This window comes from Haliotis rubra, unplaced genomic scaffold (assembly GCF_003918875.1).
Source record: "Haliotis rubra isolate DU_JTF1 unplaced genomic scaffold, ASM391887v1 Scf777, whole genome shotgun sequence".
Classification (NCBI taxonomy): domain Eukaryota; kingdom Metazoa; phylum Mollusca; class Gastropoda; order Lepetellida; family Haliotidae; genus Haliotis; species Haliotis rubra.
Window position 1 is genome coordinate 365,455 of NW_025767498.1, and position 15,872 is coordinate 381,326.

The 15,872-nt window shown below is 37.6% G+C and overlaps 1 protein-coding gene across 1 annotated transcript in view; it reads left to right on the forward strand.

The window, feature by feature from the left end:
- Positions 1-10,256: 10,256 nt before the first annotated feature.
- LOC124260807 (MICOS complex subunit Mic10-like) overlaps positions 10,257-15,872 on the forward strand; it is a 41,626-nt gene continuing 36,010 nt past the window's right edge. The window contains exon 1 of the mRNA XM_046695125.1: positions 10,257-10,413. Coding sequence (XP_046551081.1) covers positions 10,335-10,413 — 79 coding nt within the window. The 5' untranslated portion in view covers positions 10,257-10,334. The remainder of the gene's footprint in view (positions 10,414-15,872) is intronic.

Consider the following 15,872-nt stretch of genomic DNA (forward strand, 5'->3'; position numbering starts at 1 on the left):
AATTTCTTGCTACATTCCCATGGTTAATGTCCACTCACCAGTATGTAGATACTAGTCAATGTGCGTCTTTATATTTGGTCTTATAATCCTAATTAGTTTATTATCACACTTGTATGCATTTTGAAACTAAATAAAAAGCAGACGATCTCCTGATACTTATAGTGAATTTATAACAGAACTGTAATATCTAGACATTTTATAGTTTGCCAATGTGAATCATAATTCGCACACACACCCTAGTGCATGTTGTCTGTCTCATTACACTTCACGGCGAAAACAATGATTCTGTTGAATGCTACGACAAATGAATAAAAACAAAATGCAAATATTAAAATTAAAACAGATTAAAGTTATAGGAACAATATCAGGCCATTACCTTGTTCGAGGAATGTATCCATCAATATCCACAAAACTGTTCCAAATGATGTGTCTTTTAACAGTTAAATATACGAAAAAGTGATAAATCTTTTCAGGTATTGGTGTATAGTCTCATTGGTCACCCAAGATAGCACACCTGGCAACTAATTGCATAATGTCCGCCTTTCTTTAAAACAGTAATTTAGTTAGCCAATAATGGGCAATCAATCAATGTATTGCCGGTTAATCCTTTGAAAGAAGGACGTTGTTTTTACGCAGACACCGACACGACAGAGTGTATTCAGTATAGATTAGTAAATCTACATACATAAACACTACCTTTTGACAATTCCGCTGTGTAAGATAAAAGTAATTAATCAATCAGCGTGTTATCGGTTAATCCTTTGATCGATGTTTATAATGTTGAATATTTACTCCAGACACAAGAAATGCCAAATGGGAACCTTTGTCGGGTAATCTAAGTGTGTTACCACTAATTATACCTGTTATAAATTCATTAACTGACCATTAAGTGAATGATGACAAATAACATGTGTAGGTTTAAACCACCTAACACGGGTTACAACGAGGGAGTATTAATTGCTGTATTGCATGTGAAAACTTATGGGCCGACACTGTTTTGAGAATACAAACAGATTTTTACATGACATGATTAAATATCGAGGTAAAACAACACAGAAATGGGATCAATTTGGATCAGTCATTATACAAATAGGGCCTAACGACACCAATCGATTTTGACAGAATCGTCTATGAAAACAAGTTGTAACTCGGAAACTAGGCAAAGCAGGAGACAAAATTAAATGACAGTAGATTGTGAGAACATATAGCTTTCATTTTCCACAAAAATTGTCACGATTTCAGGTTTATACAAGCCTGTAAACACGATAATTTACCCCCTAAAATGTAGATGAATTCTGCATCGGCTCTCAAAGCTATTCCTCATATGACGTCACAGAGGCGCGCCGCTCTGATTGGTTGAAATTTCGTTCGCGGGTGAGAATTGTGCACTGTTGTCAAAAAGGTCGATTTAAGTCAATTAAAGGTCGAAATGAGTAGTTTTAATGACGGGGTTTCATTTATAACGATGCCAGTTAGTGATTTATGTATTTTTACCCCCTAGGGTTTATGTGACCTTTAAGTCTAACAGAAATATATTTGTCAAATATAGGACAGGTTTGTTGGACTTAATGGTAAATAGAGGCAGATCTGAAAGATCTTGTCCTTTATGTAATTCTTCAGTAGAAGATGAACTACATTTTACCCTTGACTGTCCATTTTATGAAGATTTACGTTACATGTATATCCCAGAACGTTATCTGTCGGAACCACCACTGATAGCTTTTACCAGTTTATTAACAACTAATAATGAATCCGCCCTACGCAATCCAGCTCTCTATGTTAAATATGCATTTATTCGTCGTAACGAGCACTTACAGTTAACCATGTCCTAATGTATGTAACTCGCTTGTATTAGGGCCGGTGGCCTAAAATACAATAAACGATTGTCTTGTCTCTCTAATCAGCTGTTGAAAATAAACCGGGCTCAATCTTAAAAACTAAGCTGCCGCCATATTGGCTACACTGGTCACGTGACGAGCCGAGGCATACGCTAAGGGGCTTTTCGAGGAGTGACCACTCCCCGTTATATAGTCTCCCTGATCATATCAAGAAACAATGTGATGTTTGATTACCTATTATTTTAAAACCACACAGCGTATATCCCTAAGATTTTATAGGCAATTAACACTGCATGCAATACATCGATTACTACTCCCTTGATGTAACCGTGTTTGGTGATATAAACCAACACCCGTTTATTTGTCATCATTCACTTGATGGTCAGTTGGTGAATTTATAACAGGTATAATTAGTGGTAACATCACTCAGATTAGCCGACAAAGATTCCCATTTAGCATTTCTCATGTCTGCACTAAATATTCAAGATTTTAAATTAAGGTCTTATGTACTACATGTTATGTAATATATGCATGGATGTGCAGCAAAAGGAATTATCAGCTGAGTTAAAACAAAACAAGCACAGATGAAAGGATTTAACCGATAACACGCCATTGATTTATAACTTTTATCTTGCACGACGTATTTGTCAAAAGGGCCCTGTCAAAATGTAGGGTTTATGTTTGAAGAGTTACTAACGTACATGTATACTGAAGAGGTTTATTACCGTGGAGTAGACATTTGTGATGTTTATAACAACAATAAGGGCGGCACGCAGGGATTTTCAGGCTGACCACATTTGGAGAACATTAGACATAATCTGTGATGATAAGCATGCAGGTAACACTAAATTCCCAAGTTGAAAATAAAATAAATTGTACAACGAAGTGATATACGTAGAAAATACCAGATTTTAGAGAATATTTTACTTTATTCATGATATGGCAACAACAATAAAATTTATTAAAGTGACATCTTAGCACAAATTATTTTAATCATCATCACGATAAAACAATTTCATAATACATGTACATAGTACGCATCCAGTCTACACTGCAGTTTTTTTAAGTATGAAACTGCGTCTGCGAACGCAATTACACTTATTCTACCTGCAGAAAAATCATCAGTGGCATTGTAAAATATATTTATGTTATTTGTTGTATTTATTGCCATAGCGGATATTTATACCTTTATATCACTGTTGACACGTTTGTGGTTACGTATGTCAGGATGTTTGGTGACTATATCATCGACAGTGGAGACAGCTGAGTCTCTACAACATACTCAGGACCCCCAAGATGCAGCATTTCTCTAAAGTGTACCATACATAGGTATCTTCCACCTCGTGAGGTCGGAATAAACTCTACAGATGACAATGAGTATGTGCTATGGATCAGAGTATGTAAGTCACTTGTAAATATTAATCAAGACTTGTACTTTGGTTGCGTATATATACCCCCAGAGGGTTCGAGATATGTGCATCATGATGTATTTACAGAACTTGAGACATCAATCCTTAATCTTGCTTCAGTGAGCGATTACATTATTGTGTTTGGAGATTTTAACGCAAGGACTAGAAATTTGAGTGATTTTAGTGCATTTGATGAACACATTATAGATGAATTTGGACTAGACTTAAATGAACTGAATATTGAACTTAAGCCACAATTGGTTCTAGACGAACTGAACCTACCTCATGAGAGATCAACAAAGGATATAGATAGGACAAATAATTTTGGAGTCAAACTTATCGACATGTGTAAACATCTTAATTTACTAATATGTAATGGTCGTTTGGGAAAAGATCATAAGGTTGGTAAGGCAACCTGTAAAGACAGATCTGTGGTTGATTATGTTATAACTACTCCCCTCTGTCTATCACATTTTACAAATTTTGAAATCTTAGATTACTCACCCCTATTTTCTGATGTGCATTGCCCCGTAAAGTTCTCATTCAAGGCCACAATTCCCCAGACAGATATGCAAACACATCCAAAAGGTAATCCAGATAGAAATCCATTTGAAAGTAGAAAACCGAAACGATATGACTCTGATTTATCCTTCACATTTCAAAACAACATCAATCAAGGCAAGGTGTGTGAACTGATTGAGCGCGCACGTGCAGCGCGTGGATCACAGGTAAATGAACAGGTGATCAACAGCGTGACTCGTGATATCGGGAATGTGCTTATTGACGCAGCCTGTACAACATTTGGAGAAAAGAAATATATAAAATTAAATGCCATTCATTCAAAAAAATACGGATAAGCCCTGGTTTGGTCAAGAATGCCGGAACAGTAGAAAATTATTCCAAAAAGCCAAATATAAAGTTAAAAAATCAAATTCAGCTATTGATAGAGCACATTTTCGACTAATGTCAAAAAACTATAAAAAAATGTTTAGATAAACACATACGAAACTATCAACATCAAATAAATGATCTATTCCGGAAGAATAAGAAGAGCTCGCCTAGAGAATATTGGAAAATGCTCAACAAAGCGCACGGTAAACAAACTGAAAATACCCCTGATGTTGACACTTTTTACAAATATTTTGTTGGAATAAGTGAGGAATTCGAACCAAACGAGGCTGATCTCGACGAGAAATTGACTGAGACATGTATTTTCAATACTGAGACCCTTAACAGCGACATTTCACGAGAAGAAATAAAACTTGCGGTAAAACAAATAAAAAGAAATAAAGCATCGGGCGTTGATCTAATCGAAAATGATTTTCTGATTGACTCAACAGATCTACTTATGCCTCTGTTTTTAGAACATTTCAACCTTGTACTATCATCGGGTATTCTACCGGAGTCGTGGGTTACTGGCGTTGTTAAGCCAATCTATAAAGGTAAAGGGTGTAAACTGGATCCCAACTCATACAGACCTATAACAATTTTAAGTTGCCTTGGTAAACTTTTTACAAGAGTGTTAAATAACAGACTGAATACATTTTTAGATACTAACAATATACTTAACCCAACACAGGCAGGCTTCAGACAAGGGTTCTCAACATGTGATAACATTTTTACTATGCAAATGATGATCCAAATACTAAAACTCTCTAAAAAGAAACTATATACGGTATTTGTAGATTTCACTAAAGCATTTGATAAAGTCTGGAGAATTGGGTTGTGGCATAAACTAACAAAAACTGGGATAGATGGGAGATTTTTCACACTCATAAGAAATATGTATCACAACATAAAATCTAGGGTAATGATTGGAAATACCATATCAGATGAATTCCCGTGTTACGAGGGTGTGCGACAAGGTGAAAACCTGTCGCCTCTTTTGTTCTCGATATACCTAAATGATCTTGAACAACACCTCCTTGATAGTAGTTGTACTGGTTTTAAATATGAAACGCAAACTAACAGCATCGACCTCTTATACCATTTTATTATATTGTTATATGCAGATGACGCTGTACTGTTCAGCGAAAATCCAAATGATTTACAAAAATCCCTGAATGTCTTCTTTCATTACTGTAAGAAATGGAAACTTAAAGTAAACTTATCTAAAACGAAAGTTGTTATCTTTGGAAGCGGCCCCGCGAAATCTTCGAAACTCCACTTTACCTACGGAACTGAAACTATAAATATTGTAGATACATACGATTACCTTGGAATTAAATTCCATAGAAATGGGCGATTTGTCCAAGCAATTAAATCACTTACGGAAAGCGCCACCAAAGCAATGTATTGTCTTTTAAAGAAATCCAGGAATGTTAATTTACCTTTAGATTGCCTTTTCGATGCATTTGATGTTATGGTCGTTCCAATTCTATTGTATGGCTCAGAAATATGGGGACACGAGAACTTAGAAATAATAGAAAGAATTCACTTAAAATTTCTGAAATTAGCTTCCGGTTTGAGAAATAGCACCCCAAGTTATATGCTTTACGGTGAATTTGGAAGAGAGCCTTTGAGTATTAAAATCTATAAGCGATTTATTTCACATTGGCATAAATTAGCCTCTGAGAACACATATTGGAAGCCATCCCAGATTATATATAACTGTGTTAACCACATCTGTGACAATACAAATAAAGTTCCATGGCTACGTTTTGTGAAATATATCCTTGATAACTGCGGTCTATCCTACGTGTTTCTAAATCCGTCTGTATGTTCTACGCCCTGGCTTGTCTCAATGGTCGAAAACACCTATAGAGCCCAGTTTTTCCAAAATTGGAAGTCAAATGTTGATTCTAGTTCCAAGGGGGATTATTATAAATATTTCAAAACTCAACCAATCTTAGAAAAATATCTTCTTCTTCCCAAAAATATATACTACCCAATTTTGAAGTTTAGAACATCTAACCATAAATTACCAATTGAGACAGGCCGATGGTTGGGCATTCCACGTGAAGACAGACAATGTCCACTTTGTGAATCAAACGCTGTTGGAGACGAGTTTCACTACTTGTTTAGATGTGAAGCTTTTCTCCAATTCCGACGTCAGTCTCTGAACACTAAATACCTAGAATTTCCAAATTTGTCCATCTTTAAGAAACTCTTGTCTACTACCAGCATAAGCGACCTTAAAGGCCTTTCTAAATTACTGAACAATGTATTTAATGCATTTAAAAAAATGAAATATTGTAATTATCTTATATCTTTCTATCGTGTAAGCTGCTGTCTTGTGATATATGATGTAAATGTATATACGTTTATCTCATGTACCGCCGTAAGGCGGTTTATAGAGAATAAAGAGTTTGAGTTTGAGTTTGAGTCAACGTCTACAGGAACAATCCAACTTTCAACTCCCATGTGCGACGTGCTGCTTCTCTTCCCCTCCTCCCGGTGGATCAGGTCCATGATGCGTGGATGGATACATTGACTGCGTCTCCAGTTGTTGAGGGTATTGCTGCCTTCAACGACTACATGACCTCTACATGGGTAGACTACGACGCAAGATTCCCGCCTCGTATCTGGATGAAAACACAGGACCCAGAACCAACAATCATTTGGAGGGTTTTCACAACGGCTTCAAGAAACTCGTCAGAAAGCATCACCCGAACATATATGAATTCGTCATTGCTATAAAGAAATTGGAAACAGCGAACAGACTGGCACGCAGACAGATCGATCATGGAGCAGCTGTCCGCCCCAAATCAAGAATCTACCGAAACCTGGAGAGTCGCTTGGACAGACTTAGAGAGCAACTTGCTTCTGGGAGAAGATCACCCCTTCAATTCGTCGACGCAGCTGGTCACCTTATCAAGTTGAAGTGAGAATGGACAATGTCACGATTGTGATCGGAAAATGACAAATAACAGAATAAATAAGTAACAGACAAATAACAGAAATAAATCCTTCAACTACTTCAACTAGAAGTGATGATACGATGTTATATAAGATAAATAAATTATCATTTCATTGTGATCAGAAAATGATAAGTAACAGAAATAAATAAATTCTTTTTGTCCTTCATGGAAGAGTCCATTTTTAGATCATAGGGGTGCCACTAGTTCACCATTGCGTAATCAACAGTCAACAGACCACGACATGTTGTTTTGAGACTGTAGGCGAAATGGGATGTAGGCGAAATGAGAACATACCGTTCAGAAAGCTAATCCTTAAAACAACATGCACCGTCAACCCGTCATTTTTTAAAAGAATTGTGGACATTATGTAACAAATTGTCAGGTGTATTATCTTTGGTGTCCAATGAAACACGGTCACGTGACATGGGACAGGTTTTGGGGCAGCTGCAGATGAATGGCATATCGTTCCATTATGTGGATACTGATTGATACATTTCTCGAACAAGGTAATAGCCCATTAGTTTTGTTATAACGTTAGTTGTTTTTAAGTTTTGATATCTGTATTGTTTTGTATTTTTCTTGTAGCATTCAACAAAATCATTCCACTTCAATTTCTTCGCCGTGAAGTTCTTCTAGGCGAGACAGACCACATGTACTAAGTCACGCTTAGGGCAAATGTGTGTGAAATATGATTCCCTTATGTTTTAGGTACTCTATAACATATCTAGAAATTACAGTCATTTCATAAATGTATGAGGTTCCAGATTGCTTATAAATATAATAATGCATTAATAATGATAATGCTATAATTCATTTTCTTTCAATCCTAACAGTATTCACTACTGGCAGATGAAGTTAAACTTAAATATATTTTATGTCTATAAGTCTACTGTATGTTCCTTATTGAACATTTACGAAAATATTGTCCTTTTTTAGTACAGTTATGTGTAATGTGCATAACCACTCCCAGTTAGTTGTATTAGTATGCATCACTTTGAGAAACATTACAAACGGAAAGCCAACGGGTAACTGAAACCTAATGGAGCCTTACCGGTTCCTCAGTAATTTATAAGTTTAAGGTATCCGTAAGTAACAAAACGTAAAGCAGACAAAGTATCATTGGTAGTTTCCATATTCTTTCAATTAGGTTTAACTTTTCCTGAAATAAATCTTGTTTCATTTGACAATATCTTTTATTTGAATTCTGGTGTACAGAAACACTGAGATCACTAAACTGAAACCTATAAACATGTAATACATAGACAGTTTAACGTAGGTTAATGTAAGTTTCTGGATATATGCTGTATATACTGGTATATATTGAGTAAAACTACCAATGATACTTAATGATATGGAAACTACCAATGATACTTTACTGTAAGTTTCCATTTCTGGGAACTAACTTTGTTGGTTTCCGGCAGTTTCCAGTCGCTGAAACTAACCTTGTTGGTTTCCGGCTGTTTCCAACATGATTCTCACATTACCCAGTTTCAGGTAGGTTTCCGGAAAACTGGAAAACATGTTATTTATGCTGTGTCGGATATACAACTAACACCAAACAGAATGAAAGGCTGGAAGGGTATATCGGATGTATAACTAACACCAAACAGAATGAAAGGCGGGAAGAGTATCTCGGATATACAACTAACACCACAGAATGAAAGGCTGGAAGGGTATATCGGATATACAAATAACACCACACAGAATGAAAGGCGGGAAGGGTATATCGGGGGGGGAGACGGTGATTTCGTAGACAAAACCAGTTCGTAGACGCGGTGAATTCGTAACCCAGACCGGTTCGTAGACGGTGATTTCGTAGACGTGTATAAATAATTGAATATATAGTATATATTAAGTTTGATTTTTACTTAGATGTTACTTAGAATGTTTATAACGAAGTTGTTATGCTTTGTTTTCAGTGATACGAAACTAAGGGCAGCTAAAGACTCAAGGAAATTGTGAATGAATATTTTCCCGTATGCTTTGTTTTCAGTGATACGAAATTAAGGGCAGCTGAGGACACAAGAAAATGTGATTGAAGGGTGAACGAATATTTTCCCGTATCTTGTCTAGACTTGTTTTACATGTATTTGTATATATAGGGTTTGTGTTGTATTTTTTATTTTCAGTGATACGAAAATATTGTTACTGTGTGTGTAATAAAGATGAAGCGTCGTAAAATGTAAAAAGACAGACAACATTGTTATGGAAGAGTGATAATGTAATATATTTAACAACAATTTTCACAACAGCACGTGTCAAAGTAGTAACACAGTATCACAGTCACTCAGTGACCATTGGCCCATTTAGTTTTGACACCTCCCTCAGCAGCAGGTGATGTAGGGTTCGGCGACGATGGTGGAGAGAGGCAGGGTCGGGGACAGAGGAAGAGTCGGAGAAGGTGGAGACGGAGGGGGGTAGTGAACAAAATTAGTCTACTCATCATAATTGCCGACTGGTTTCATTGTTGTGGGAGGATTAACAGGTTTCACTGAGTTGTTGTGAATGTTAATTAGGAAGTGGTGAGTTGTTTTGATTGCGAAATACTCTGTGTGGGAGATGTAAGTGTTTTCTTAATAAGTGTTTTCTGCTACTTCTCTGCTGGTCTGCGTAGTTGAACGTTGAATGACGATACTTACCTAATACATATCTTTTAATTTTACACAACTGAATTTAATATATTAGCGGCCTATGATTTGTCGGAATTTGTGACATGGACCACTGTGAAGCATATTTTGTTATTTTATTATTTAAGGATATTTTCACCACCGATCATACTTACCTGATATATTTTATTTATTTCACAAAATGCAAACACTTTTCGTCGATTTTCTTCATCATTGAGGATGAACTTTTCCCATTTTAATAACGTCTACGAATTCACCGCTCAATCCGTCTACGAATCCACCGGATTTCCACGAACCGGTTTTGGTTACGAATTCACCTACAGCCCCCACCGACACCCACCCATTCCGACGTTTGGGCAATCCGCGTAAACACATGACACATGGCAAGTTTGATATAATAATATTCAATGTGTCAAAGATATTCACGGTGTACACAGTAATAAATGATACTCATGGTCCGTTTTGACTGTACCATTTTGTACACTGGTTTGATTGCCTCAGAGCGCTTGCTCTGGACGTTTTGAACTAAAGTTGTAGTCCGTTTTGGCACTTGTCTGGTTTGACTGGTACCCCTTCGTCGACTCGCGGTCCTTTATCAACATGGCTTCACACTCAAGGTCAGAGGACGAACTCGGACGTAAATGGGATCGCTGTCTTTCAGATACTGGCATTAAGATAGGTATGGACACACTCGGACTTCTCGGTGCCACAACGTCACCATATGTCGTCACCTAGTGACATATTTTGACTATTCTCAAAAGATACCAAAATTTTCACCGAGTTAGGTCTGCTGTCGTAAAGTTGACTTGTCTGTGTACAGTAGTTGGCCATAAGTGAGTCATCATTAGTGAGATTCTCATAGACTTGCATGTTATTCCTTGGGGTTTAGGGGGGGTCATATATTTTATTTCGGTCGAATTGCTTTCAATGCTTATCTGACAGCTGGGAAATCATCTCAGCTACATACACATAATTTCCATTCAATAAACGTCAACATATATTAGACATACCAATCAGGTTTAACATGTCTGTCTATGGAATAGGTTAAAATTAACTTGTACTTATGGTGCTTAATCAACGGAAAGATGAAAGAAAATTATGTACACGTTGCTGAAGATGATTTCCAAGATTTTTGCAAAATATCAAAATAAAATGACTTCTACTCAATTTATGAAAATTATTCTTGCAACAGTTAATTAACATGTAAGTCTATGGAAATTTCACTAATGATGACTCACTTATGGCCAACTACTGTAGCTATATTTCAAACTATCAAAATCATTTAAAAACTTTTGGAAGCACCATACGTTCTTAAACAATTCAACCGCCTCCGTGGTGTAGTGGTTATAGCGTCCGCCTGGAGAGTGGAAGTTCGCGGGTTCGATCCCCGACCGCATCATACCAAAAGATATTAAAATGTGGTACTTGTTGATCCCAGTCTGGCGCTCGGCATTAATGGGTACAATAAGGACTGGTCGGCTCTGAGTCAGGATAATGTGTCTGGGTGGGGTATTCATGCTTCACTGTGGCATGGTATCTCAGTGGGCTAGCACTATAAAACCAGTTTAAGTCTGGGCTAGTACAAGCAGCCGCACATACACATACACATGCTTGCACGTCGTCATATGAGCGAAATATAATCTCAAGCACGACGTAAAACCCAATTTCACCTCACCTCACCTTGAACAATTTGGGGTGGTGGGGTAGCCTAGTGGTTTAAGCGTTCGCTCTTCACACCGAAGACCCAGGTTCGATTCCCCACATGGGTACAATGTGTGAAGCCCATCTATGTGTCCCCCGCCGTGATATTACTGGAATATTGCTAAAAGCCTGCCAAACAGTTTTTTTTCTATCACCATATTTCAGCGCTATTTACAAAATTACTCTGTCATACTTCGTAAAATTAATGAAACAAAAAATCCAGCCCGTTCACTGCCGCAAACATGTTTTTATATAGCATGGCGGAAGGGAATCATGGCAGTACAAATAGGTGTTTTCTCACAACTAACTGTAACAATTATCTGCATTTCAGAATTTCACATGTTATTCGTGAAATAATGTAGTAGATTTATATCATAAAGTAAACTTGAATAATTGATTGTGTTCACTTATGTTACTTAACATGAAGAATTTTCTGTCCTTTATTGTTGTCAAATACCGTCGGGAAAAAATACCCAAAGTGTATGTGACCAGAACTGCACACGCATGATACAGATGTTTTGGTGATGTACCAGTACCATTAGAATCTACATAATGTAAAAGTTGGTATTTTACCGCTAGGGTACACTATTTTTGGTTATGTTGTGGGTTTTTTGGACACTTCAGACCAGAAAGTTGGTTGTCTCGATCATCGTATCAACATTTGTAAAACATGCCACTAACCTAAAAAAGATAGCAGCCTAAACACGAAGCATTGACTATCAGTCATTAGAGGCTGTTTTTAGTTACATGCTTTTATAGGTCAGGCTGTTGCAGGGCTCCAGATAAGGGCCATATCGGCGTATGTACGGATAAATAATATGCACGATACGGAAGTAAATAATTAAGAAACCGTAGCAGATACGCACCACAGCAATAGTGTACAGTCTTTGAATCATTATCAGACGTATTTATATGAACAAGTATTGTTTTATTGTTTATTGACCTGTTTACCCAAGAGTAACAATGTTGTGGTGCATATATGAAACGAAACACAAGATTACTGATACACCATTAAATTCCATTCAGTGCTGTAAATGTACTCTTTAAGTTTTTCCAGCACTCTAGTGCTGGGAATTGGTTAAAATCTCATAATTGATGATTGGCTCATTACAACCGATCAATCATCGAAAATAATTGGTTAGCGTCATTTATGAAATTTTCCTGATTATTTTTGTTCGTGGACAAAATAATAAAGAAAAAAACATGTAGTTCTTTGGTGTTTTTGCAAATTGCACAAAATGCATTTGCAAATTTCACATCCTTAAAGGATGACTAGTAGGTTAGGAACATTAATTGCTTGGAGTTTTTTAAGATAAATTCAGTCATGACTTGGAACGAGCTTGTAGTGGTGATGAAATGTAACAGACAAAACCAACTTTGTGAAAAATATTGTTAATGCAAACAAGTGTTCCAGAATTGTTTGTGTTCGATTATGAGAAAACATGATTGATTGCTTGGTCGTTTAGTCACTGCAGCCAATCTTCGATTATTTCAATTAATCGGACCACCACTACAGCACGCCTATATTGAAAAAATAAGGAGTACATACTCTTGATGTTGAAAAATTATCTGGAGCCCTGCTGTTGGCTGTGGGCTCCCACATGCAGATCCCATCATCAGGGTCAGGTGGTTAGGGAAAGCAAAGTTTATTCAAACTTTCAACTTTTGGATCATATGTACTAATCAATAGGATATGGTATGCATTTCTGTTCAAATATCTAATGATGCGGAAGGGGTGGTTGTTGGCCACTACAGAAATGTACCCTATGATGGGTGCATTCCACATTGTGTCATTTTCTTGATCAGAATTGTCGCACTGTTGTATTAAGGCTTGTTTATACGGCGAAAATATACACATGTGCAAATTTGCATACATGAGTAAATTTACATAGGGAGTGTAATTTGCTAGGGTGAGCAATTTGCTATGCGTTCATACGGACTTTAGGCAAAGCGGTAGTAAATCTTGATAATAGTTTATTTCTGCACTAGCAATGGATGGAGTAAGACGGGAGATAAGAAGAAGGTATAGGCATTTCCCATATTACATCAGTGTTGGTCTGATACTGGGATGTTCCCATGATCGAACTTCAAGAAGAAAGCCAAGATCAAGTCATTGGTATACGGAAGTTGTTGGCAAACATTTCACTGATGCCGAATGGTTAGAAAATTTTAGAATGCGAAGAGAAACGTATGAATTGATCTGCACTCGACTAAACGATGAGCTCTCTCCCTCTGAAAATACGGTTGAGGAACCATTGGATGTGAAGAAAAAGGTTGTTATAACAATCTATTGGATGGCTTCCTCCCGCAGAATATAGAACTGTGGCCAACCTTTTGGTGTCGGAAGGCAACCCGTATATATCAAGGCGTCCATCAAGTGTGTGAAGCCATCATGAAACTTCTCCTGACTGAATACGCCAGGTTCCCCAGGAGACGCATTGAAGGATGTTATCAGGGGCTATGAGGAGCGCTTGGGGATTTCCAAACTGTGTAGGATCTATAGATGGCAGTCACATCCCTATCATAGCTCCTAAATATTCACACGGGTGACTACCTGAACAGGAAAGGTTTCTATTCTCTTATCCTTCAAGGGGTATGTGACCACAACCAGATGTTTACAAACATCAATATTGGCTGGCCAGGCAGAGTGCATGACGCCGTGTCTTTGTGAACTCAGACATTTATTTCCTTGGTGATGATGGTTCTCTCTTACCAAACTGGTTGAAGAACATCAGAAATACACAGATGCCCTTGGTGCTCCTTGGTGATGCAGCGTACCCCTTAAAGTCATGGTTATTGAAGCCCTACACTGGCAGAGCTAACCTCACTCCAGCTCAGAGTACCTTCAACTATCGACTTCGGCCGAGCCAGGATGACGATTGAAAACGCCGCGTTTGGTCGCGAAGGGACGCTGGCGGTATTTGCAGAAGAGGCTGGACGTTGACGTCGAATTTGCCTGCACGGTAATTACATGCTGTGTTGTCCTCCACAACATTTGCGAGAGTGTACGTGACCTCTACAGGGAAGATTGGGACGCCAAAGAAGAAAATGACTACCAACTGGATGTACAGGATGGGGGCGACGAAGGGATTTAATGTGCGAAAGCTCTGCATGATGAAATCGCGCTGGCTTTCTGCAACGATGTGTTTTAAAGACATTATTCATTTGTGAAGACATTTACTTTGAGTAAACCATGTATATAGTTCATATTGGTGATTATTGTAAACATTTACACTTGTACACGTGTTTCAAAATTCAAATTAAAGTATTTTGTGAAGATGTAAGCAATCCTTTCTTTTATGTCAACACATCAATACAATATTACAACACATTGACCATAACCTCAGAGAACAATTTGACATGACGTTTTGCATTAGCTATAATACACACTTTCGATAGCCTCAAAACCAGGATCATGATTTTCGAAACGGTAAGATACGCAAACATTTGACATTATAGGCGAATGAAAAGTCATGGTTTCAACAGCATTATCCTCAAAGCTGTAAGGATAATTACGAGAGCTTTCAGTAATTATACAAAGCTGGTAAAAGAGGGTGAAAACCATGCTTTTTCTTCTTTTCGGAAAAAGTGAAATGTGCACTAAATCTAAAAATCCTTTATTCATAAGAGAACATGAATTATTACAAGGCTTATATCTAGATGCTGTCTAGATTGCTCAAATGAACATTGTGATTACAGCAGCACTAAGAATATGGCTGGACAAACACCAGAACGGAAACGTCTCAAGACACAAACTGGAACTAACTCGAAGGATGAAATGGAAACAAAACGCCAATGAACTTCATGGCGGTTGATGAGAAAACAGAATTGAGCAATAGTTAAAATAATCATGAATGTATCATTTATAGTCTTGTGTCATTCATAAAGTCTACAAATTGTAGAAACTTGTTCCGTCTTCAGTATCAGTTATCCAAGAATCGTCATTTGAAGATTGTTGGTTGACTGTCGAGGAATAGCGTGATGAAGGGCCCGGACCTCTGACCGTTTCACCTCCATCATACTGAGCTGTACGACCCGTGCTGTATGGGACAGGTGGGGGCTGTTGTCCTGTCCCCCGTACAGCTCTCATAATCATATTCATCATGTTGAACTGGTGCTGTCTCTCTTCATGCTTCTGTCTTTCATCTGATTCGATCTTGGCTTTCTCGACATCAAGCTTTTGGCGTTCAAGTTCTATTTTCTGGCGTTCAAGGTCAAGGACCTTATCAGCTCTCTCGTTTGCTGCACTAAATCCATCCATCACAGATTTCAGTGCTACTTCCATCCTCGTCTTCCGAGCTCTTTTCTTCTCGCTTTTCACCTTTTCATTTTCCCCTTCAGTGGATTCCTTTTATTCTTTCTGCTTTCCGTGTCGGATGCATCCTTTTCATCCCTTTCAGTTTCATTATCAGCAAGAGGTGTAATGTCAGCACAACT